Genomic DNA, 9,898 nt, shown 5'->3' with positions numbered 1-9,898 from the left:
TTAGGGTCATATTTATTATGCTGTGTAAAAAACGGCAAGAAAATACACCACACTTTGCTGTGTAAAAACGGCATAAAATCAGCTTAATTTTTTACGCGTTTTTTCTTCCACTAGAACATATGGAAAATAACAGCGTAATATCCGGCGTTCAGACGGCGATCTTTTCCGTGTATTTTACACAGCTTTTTACTCCGTTTTTTCGGCGAATTAGTTTTACACAGCATTATAAATACGCCCCTTAGTGTACACCAGTGGCTCAGGGGCAACATGTTGCTCACAAACCCCGAATGTTGCTCTCAGTGCCCCCAAACCAGGAAGTTATTTTTGAATTCCTGACTTGGTGGCAAGTTTTGGTTGAATAAAAAAAGATTTACTACAAATTAAATCCCCCTGTAAGCTGATGTGTAAGTGTGCATAGAGGCTGCCTAATAACCAATCTTAGCCCTTATTTGGCACCTCCATGAGCTTTTATGATGCTTGTGTTGCTTTCCAAGTCTTTGTACATTCGACTGTGGCTCACGAGTAAGAAAGGCTGGGGAGCCCTGGTGTATACCCTCAACCTAATATTGTCTTAATACAAAAAACTCAGCCATGTATGGCAGGTAGTTTGTCAAAGTACTTAAAGAGGAAACACCTTAATTCAAAGCTAATTTAAACCCTGTACAGTAGAGGTACAAATAAAGGTGAGGTGATTCAGCTGAAGCAGTCTGTGGTCAATGCTCGGCTGCTGTGACCTACTGTTAGATCAGGATCGACCCCTTTGTATGATAATAAATCAAATCAGTAAATATTAGTGCGATGAGGTTTGGGTATTTGTAGAATGATGCTTTTATTTGCCTGGTACATTGGCTGAAGTTAAATAGGAGTGAAACAAAATATGGCCGGGTCAGTCCACTACTCACCCAGAACTGTGTAGAACTAGTGCCCACAGTAGGATAGAGGCCACATGCCTGCATTTTAATTCTGCCTTTAGTTGCCATTTTATGAGGCTTTTGGTCCCTTTACTTGGAGAGGATAAAATAACAGAAGGATGTTTATATTTCACACACAAATCCGAAATAAATCTTCTTTAATTAATATACATTACATAAAACGGAGGAAAATCATTAAAAAAAAAACATAGTTAAACTTCATGATTATTGCCTCAGTTTTACAGCAATAAAGTTGGAAAAATGTTTTTAGGAATTAGCAAAAATAATAGACTATATTTTGTACATGCTGTATAGATATAATTCAGTAAGATTTATATCTGATCCTATTAAACAGGGATGGCAAGAAATGCTTGCAATATTATTAAATGAGGAGGAAGCAATGCCGGTTCTGGCGTGATGGTAACAAAACCTATCACATTTCTACCAAGCTTGATCAAGAGTGCCGTTTTCCCAAATTGACAATATACTTCAGTGCTGATCTGCTGGCCTAAACTGCTACAGGTATATGTGGGGCCAATGATCACACAGTGCAGCAGATTAAATTAATTTTAAAAAAAAGTTATTGGTTCATGCACCATGCTAATTTGAATATATTGTAACGCAGACTGTTCCAAAGCCTACTTCGACTTTGGGATACATTTATGCTGAAATGACACAGAGCAGCCCATTATGAGTGATCTGCAAACTGCATTCCATGAACTGCTACTGAACTATATCCTGACAGCTAGTAGTTCTAATTTGGCAATGGCTGGATAGCTGGGAGTTGCAGATACCTACATCAATTACTAGGCAGCATAAATAAAAAAAAAGCACCTCCTTCCAATATATATATATATATATATATATATCAGCAAATACACATTCACTCCAAATGTTACCATAACTGACTTTCAAGATGGGCTTTCAACTATATCTAAGATTAAATGGTCATTCTCCTAAATCCTGACCCTAACTGACCTTAAGGATAAACCATTTCTGACACTGCTCCTAATTCCACACCCCAGAGGGTCTTGCCCCACAGTTGAAAAACTGCTACCTTGTGTGTAGCATCTACCCCTGGCCTGCCTCCAAAGGATAATTGAAAGCAAAGCCAAAACATGCATTCCCATACTAGATGACACCCAGAATGCCTCCTTTATAGCCTTCAGATATTTCACTTGTTATAAAGAGCATTGGCAATACCCAGAATGGCATTTTGTGGATTCTGGCAAATGTCACAGGGGCTGCTGTAAGTTGCTGTCAGTCACTATTTATTGAGCCTGTGGGGGCAGTTTTAGTCTTTATGTACTTGAAATGCCAGGGCCCATTCTGGACTCCTGTCTGTACCTACCACTGGCTATAGACGGGTACATTTCCCCACAAATCCAAACCCTACGTGGCTAAAAAACAGTATTATACATTCCCCAGAGTTAAGGTTAGTTGGCTAATTTTTGCTTTTCACTTCACTTTTCAGGTTTGTATGGCACTTTACTGTTGGTAACTCTTCAGGAGGTGGTTCCATTATTATAAATGTTAATTTGGAATAAGAGGGGAACCATAACTATAAGAGCTGTTTAATATACCCCCAAACATAAAAGGGTTTAACACTTTGCACTGATAACTATTATTACCTATTTTTATTCAATAAATATTTTGTCAGGCCAAATTTTTTTTATCAATGAAATGCTTTCAAGGGAGATCTTTTTTTGGAACGGGATGAAGTTATTATTATACAGAATAAACATTTTAAAAGATTATTTTTCTCCAAGTGTCTCCAGATAAGAACAATGTTCGTGAAAAAAAAAATATTAAAAAAATTAAGGCCTCAGTGTGGTCTCCATATATAGTTCACTTGGCAAGCCGCTTGGCTACATCAGCATAGGCTATTTCAATTTCCCGGTCTCCTGGGCAAGTGTTGGTAAACTCATCCTTGCTATATGCGTTGCTCAGGTATCGCCAGATCCCAGTCATGGATTTGGGGATTTCAAACCCCCGGTATTTTTTGGTCACCACCTAGCAAAAATAAACATATTATAAATTGCAATACAAGCCACTAAACATATAGGTGACAATTTACTTAATGTATAAAAACTGCATACTAACCGAGGGCAAACCATGACTAGTACAGGTATGGGACCTGTTATCAATAATGCTCGGGACCTGGGGTTTTCCGGATAAGGGATCTTTCCGTAATTTGGATCTCCATAATTAAAGTCTGCTAAAAATCATTTTAATATTGAATAAACCCAATGGGATAGTTTTGCATCCAATAAAGACTCATTATACCTTAGATGTGATCAAGTACAAGGCACTGTTTTATTATTACAGAGAATAACAAAATCATTTAAAAAAAAATAGAATTATTTGCTTATAATGGAGTCTATGGGAGATGGCCTTTCCGTAATTCGGAACTTTCTGATTAACGGGTTTCCAGATAAGGGATCCCATACCTGGTACAATAACATCTGCAGTATAATATAGGCATGTTTCTAAACCTGTCAATATATAGCAGATAAACAGCAATCCATTAGGACTTTTCACAAGGAGATACGAAATAATGTGAATAGGTTTATCTAGGTTTAATTAGTCCAACGTTTTAGTTCCTAACTGGAACTTTCGTCAGGGAAAATATATAAGGAAACCATAGCCAGCCATTAGCAAAAATTAAAAATGGATTAATATTTTTATTAGAGAATATAAATGGAAAAAAAAAAGGAAAAAAAAAAAGAAATTAAAGGGTTACACATAAGGCAGTGCTACACTGCGGTCTATCATTTGATATTCAACTTGTGACCAGTAGAGTGAAGCAGACAACTGTCTTAAAATGGTTAAAATAAAATAAACCTTGTGAATGCTTCTGCATATAAAAAAAATATGATAAAAAGATAAGGCATGGTTGGTGTTCATGTATATATAATATAGCAATGTGGACATAGATTAATTTAATTAAGTTGCTTTTCTCCTGGAACTGTGACAGAGCTGTAACAATGTCATTGCAGTGGTAGATCTTGATGGAAAAAATCTCTGTTATTAATCTGTGTACTATCTACAACAAGAAAAAGGGCAAATAATGCAACAGTGATGAGCAACATGGATGTTAAGTCCCCAGCATAAGGTGCTTAGTCACAATTAAATGTATATATACCCCTCTTTTTGACGTGAGCTCACTGAGTTGGAGTTGTGTAATAAAGGTGCATAAATACTATCTGAACTGTCAAAAATAAATATAACTTTTTTTCTACACAGACATACCAGATTCCACAGACTGAAAGGAAAGGACAGTCTGTCTGTGTGCTCAATGGAACCAGTTCCCCATTCCCCGTTAGGGTAATCCAACCCCTGCTTCTACTTGCTGCATTGTGAAGTGATAGATTCTGGGATATAAAGTCCAGACAATCATAGTTACCCGATTCCGTAAACTCAAAGAAACGTTTATGAAGAATAAAAACATGTCAGCTTATATTAAGTTTTTATTTAGCCTATATTTATTCAGTTCAGATATATTTCTTTTACTCTTTTATTTCACAACCCCAACTGACCGAGCTCATGTTAAACAGTTGGGGTATATTTTTCCTTTAACTGATACAAAGTGCTTAGAGCTCAGTTTACCTTGATGATGTGAAGTTTAGGCAGTAAGTTGCAATCAGCTAAAGTCATTTCCTCTCCATCCAAGAACTTGCGGTTAGATTGTGTGATATCATCCATGCTGTTCTCATCAATCTCATCAGGCAGAGGGGAATTCAGGTAGTCATCGAGCTTCTGCAGGGTTTTCAGAAGGCCTCTCTCAAGTGCTGCCAGGTAAAGATAAACAGTAAATGCAATCTCCAATCTACCCAATATGTACACAATAACTGGTCATACATTAAATGGTTCTCTTGTTTGGCCAAATACAAAAATATGTAAAGTTGTTCCTAGTATACAAAGCATAGTGGGTGCAAAATTGGGCTGAACTAAACATTTGGCCTGCAAGCAAATTAAATCGCATAAGAGGGTAAAGTAGATTAACTGGCTGAAGGTGGTGCCCACTATCTGATGTGGTCCTTGGCTTATGGCAGCGAAGATTATTTTGAGCCCAAGTTGTTTATTCAGTGAAAAGAAGCCAAATTGACAGCCAGTGTCTAGCCATGATTTATACAATTTTGAATTCTGACATTGAAGGGCATGTATTATTTATAGATAAAGGTATGGTATCAGTTATCCGGAAACCCGTTATCCAGAAAGTTCCAAATTACGGAAAGGCCGTCTTCATCTTCCAGGCCATCTGGGATAACAGATGCCATACCTGTATATTAAAAAATACCAATGGGTATATAAAAATTAAAAATGAATGCCAAAGTACATATGAATTACTTTTCAACAAAACATGTCAGCTCCACTTTGGTTTCAGAAACTGAGGAAGGATATTTTTGTGAAAAAGGTAGCGCGTCATCATGATAACACAATGATTAAAAGATAACTCAGAAATTAAGGACTTTTTAACAGGCCAAATTAAGATCTACACCCCTAAATTCCTAGATCTGAAGCACTGGTCTAATCAAGGGCAATTTGAGCATGAAATAATACAGATGAAGAGAAGATATAAGTGAGAACCATTTGAGTTTTTCCAGACACAGAGATTGGAGCAATTAGGAATATAAACTAGAATGCTAGAGTATAAGCAGGAAATTCACAGTTTATTCTAAGAAGGGAGAGGGAAATTGGTTGTGAATAGATATTGTAAACGAAGTAAAATTATTTATGTGACAGCTAGAGGGCAGTATTTGGCTTAGGAAATCAAGTACTGATATCAGCTTAAAGCTTGCTATACACATAAAGATGCACTCTTTTGTAGAAGTCATTAAACAAGTGGACTGCTTGATTTGGACATCTGAGGTGCAGAGCTAAATGGCGCTGCCACAATCGTTTGGACCCTGTGCTAACAAACGGACTATAACAGAGGCCTGTAAAAAGCCTGTTGGGAGAGAACCGCATCAACTAGGGCCACCATTGGGGGGGGGAAGTTGGGGGGTCGGAGGGCTGGGAGGACAGTTGTCCTGGGGCCATTCACACAGAGTGGATCAGGTTGAGAGAGAAAGATCTGCTCTAATACATGGGATTTTTCCATGTCTGTCCTGCCTGCAATTGCTGTTCGTATTGCCAGAAGGGAGATATAGTGCACCATCCCCAATGGGCATCTCTGTTATGTTGGACAGACAACCCATATGGTAAAGGAAAAGATCAGAGAAAACAAATCAGCCAATAAATTGAAAAAAACTAGATCATGTCGTGCCACTTTCCGAGAAAGGTCATGGGGTACAACAACTGAAACTTCACGTTGTACAGAAGCTTTGTTGTGGGGGAGACAGGGTTAAAGAATTATTGAGAAGGGAGGCAATGTGGATGTGTCTGCTTCAGACTTTGAAATCCCATGGCCTTAAATCAAGAATATGACTTACAGTCAATATTCCGTTCATTTTTTTTTTTAATTGGGTTGTTTTATTTTCACGTGTTAGGTCATTGACATGCACATGGACGATTGTGCTTCATGAATAATCAGTGTATAAGGTGCAGTGGTACCTTCTCTGTATTTCAGTGTTATTCTGTAAATACTGCCTTTTTTTAACTTTAATTTTATTTGGTTTTAACAAAAGTATTTGTCATACATTGTTAATTTACTTGAAAGGCAATACTGCAAGTTAAGTATCGATTTACAAAGATCATGTAACGTAGAGCCAAATATAATCTTATACATGTAGGTAATACTGCATTTTTTATACAAAGCTGTTAAGCTACTGATCCACAAAGGGTCAGAGTACTGGCCTGAAACTTTGCAGTGTTGTATATCTCAAGCCATGTGATGCTAATAAAGGCTTTTTTAATATATCCCTTTGATTGTGCTGTACCATGCACTTAGACTAGGGAAGGCATGGTGAGAGCTCAGGTGACTGCATGCTCTTTCCTCACAGTTTCTGTACAGCTTATTTGTACATGAAGTTTAACGGAAAACTATACCCCCAAAACAATGTAGGTCTCTATAAAAATATATTGCATAAACAAGCACATATGTAAAACCCTAATTCATCTAAATAAACTAGTTTCTTAAAACATACTTTTGTAGTAATATGTGCTATTGGGTACAACTAAATAGAAAAATTTTAAGAATTAAGGACCAACTCCTGGGATTCACAGTGCAAACCAGCAAGCCAAGGGGCACACATACATGCTAGGCCACATCAGCCAATTAATGGACAGAGTTCTGCCTTTTGCTCCCACACTATTTCCTGTTACAGTAAGAGCTGCTTTATTTCTGGTCATGTGATCTCTGAGGGAGAGAGCCCATTACTAAATGGTGGATCAAGAGAAAGGATGTAAAAGGGCAATATTTACCAATATATATTCCAGTTTGGCAAAATTATTTAATAGGGCACTTAACATAATATAAATTATCTGTTGGTTAAGTATTCATTCTGGGGGTGAAGTTTTCTTTTAAGCCCTAATAAAGCCACTTAGTGATTGGATAGTCTTGAGGGGAAGGTTCAATCTTCACCCATCCAATTCTTGTGCGCCTCTACTTGGACTTAAACTTCATTTACAAATAAGCAGTACAGAAAGTAGTGTAGGGGAGAACACATGCAGGCACCTGACTTCCTGTCAAAGTCTGCAGCTTACTGACAGCAGGGAGGAGGCCCAGCTAATCAAGTAAGTGCATCAGTGCAGGGCCATACAAGGATCTCTATTAATAAAAGCACTTCATTGGTCAGTTGCTTTAGCGTCAGTATAATGTAATGTAAAATAAACAAATCTGGACTCACTTGCCTTTAAAGGTGTAACGTGCAGCAATTTATTTCAGTTTTTTGCATATGAACAAATATTTTAAAATCTCTTGGCATCCATCATAGGTACAAATGGCATTAGAGACAACATTTCGGGTATACAACATGCCCTTTTTCAAGCACACATCTCGAATTGCAAACTTGCTATACAGAATTTAAAGTGACGAACAGGAAAAGTTAATCAAAACACATCTCATCACCTTTCCTTCTTAATGTTTATCTACTTTAACATCTCTTATTAGATAACCTACTTATTGCAATTAGCCACAATTAAAGTTTCTTATTTACAAAAACAAATACAATTCATAATCTCTATTTACCAACAGGATTAAAGAGATTTCAATTTATGTATCAGCCATACCTCTCTCTGCTTTAATTGTAGTTCTCTTCTCCCCCTCCCCCATGTTGTAAAGGAGGGATTACTTCCAATAAACCAAAACTTATATATATATAGTAGATAGCACTCACAGCACTCAAAGAACTGTAGCCTTTGCTGCATAATTTATTTCCACATATCTACTTTCTTCAGGGATCGTCATCAGGAGATATATACACACACAGCCAAATGCCAAGTGTCCTTAGAACTCTGAGTTGACTTTTGAATATCCTCATATATTTAAAGGAACACTTTTTAAAATAGATTTTTTAAAATATATGTTTATTAGAAATAATATATTTTGTTGTACGGGGCCCTGTGATCTTTGATGGCAGCCCTGGCATCAACAAACTGATGTGGTCCTCATCCAATGAGATTCTGAAAGGAGGAGTGTCTCCTCTTCCTTCTTCTGTAAGCAATTAAAGTCACTGGGGGGTGTCTAACAGTTTATCACTCCTTGTGACTTAGCCTTTCGTTCTCCTTTAAACCAGACTGATGGATATATCCCCAATTTTCTGCTAGATATCTGTCAGGGAGGCTACTGGAAATTCAACTGCATATTCAAATTTAAAAATGCATAATACGTGAATGGAAAATTGCTCAAAAAACTTTAGTGAGAGTCTGATTCAATGCAACCTAACAGTAAGGATCTAACCGGATTTGACTCCTAAATCCAAGTAGTGCTTCTAAGTCCAGAAGTAAATGATTAATTTGGTTCATCCCCAATGCAAATATATAGTGAATGAAGTACCTCCTGTTGTATGAGGATATTATAAATGACCTGGGAGTGACTGCTAATATCCTCATATTCTACAACAGGGGGCACATTATTTATTATAATACATAAGACTTACAGAGACGTGACAGAAGTTACGTCGCTAACCACTGATTATATCTGTTTAAAAGGATATAATTTACAGGATACATATTTTCTTCATTACTTAGGTGATAAGTGCTTGTTGATAGTGTTGCCACCAGGCTCATATTTTACCACCCCAGCTAATAGAAACGATTAATAACAGATAAGAAATACAACAGGAAGACTGGAATTTTAGTAAAACAAAAAATATAAGCCTATTTGCTGTTTTGTTGCAAGGACTACATAACTCACTTCTGTATAACATAATGACAATAAGGACATCAGCGCTGCGGAATATGTTGGCACTTTATAATTAAATGTTAATAATAGCTGACAAAAAGAAACAAACATCATATATCCCTTAAAACTAGAACCAAGATAATATGAGATTAATCAGGAAAAACTTTTTGGACCTTACAAAGTTGTAAATTAGAAGGAAATCAGGGAAGTGTTATAGTCAGGAAAGTGTAAATTCTTTCTTGATTCAGATACATTTTTAATAAATTTGACATTTCTGCCAATTTTTTCCTTTTCAAGAGAGCCTTTAATCTTTACATTACAGGTGAGAATGTGTGCACAGACTCAAACATATCATAATTTAAAGAGGAATTTAGCAGATGCACAATTAAATTCTTGTTTTCAGCCCCAGGCTTATTAACTAAATGCCTCAGTGTATGTTGGCATTAGCTTGAATGCTCAACAGATTTCTGCAGATTCTGCACAAGTCCATTCCAAATATATACCTCAGTTTTATTTTTCTTAAGAAAAGTCAATTTTGCTTTTAACACTCTTTGCTTATCAGAGAATGCCGCAGCCTCTGCCCAGCTTTAAGCATTTGGTAAAACTAATGGCACTTATTTCCATTATCTTAAGTTCTGCAAAGGCATGAAAAGTTTGAAATCCATATTTGAAAATATTGCAAAATAGCTCTTCACACAGG

At 36.7% G+C, this 9,898-nt stretch overlaps 1 protein-coding gene across 2 annotated transcripts in view; it reads right to left on the bottom strand.

Annotated features, from left to right (window-relative positions):
- Positions 1-1,039: 1,039 nt before the first annotated feature.
- Positions 1,040-9,898, bottom strand: part of clic4 (chloride intracellular channel 4) — a 50,306-nt gene continuing 41,447 nt past the window's right edge. Inside the window, 2 exon segments of one of the 2 annotated variants that reach the window (NM_001007907.1) lie at positions 1,040-2,924; positions 4,521-4,702. In NM_001007907.1, the coding sequence (NP_001007908.1) occupies positions 2,760-2,924; positions 4,521-4,702 (347 nt within the window). In that variant the 3' untranslated portion in view covers positions 1,040-2,759. 2 annotated transcript variants of the gene reach the window in all.

This window comes from Xenopus tropicalis, chromosome 2 (genome assembly GCF_000004195.4).
Source record: "Xenopus tropicalis strain Nigerian chromosome 2, UCB_Xtro_10.0, whole genome shotgun sequence".
Classification (NCBI taxonomy): domain Eukaryota; kingdom Metazoa; phylum Chordata; class Amphibia; order Anura; family Pipidae; genus Xenopus; species Xenopus tropicalis.
This window is presented reverse-complemented; position numbering and strand designations above follow the sequence as displayed.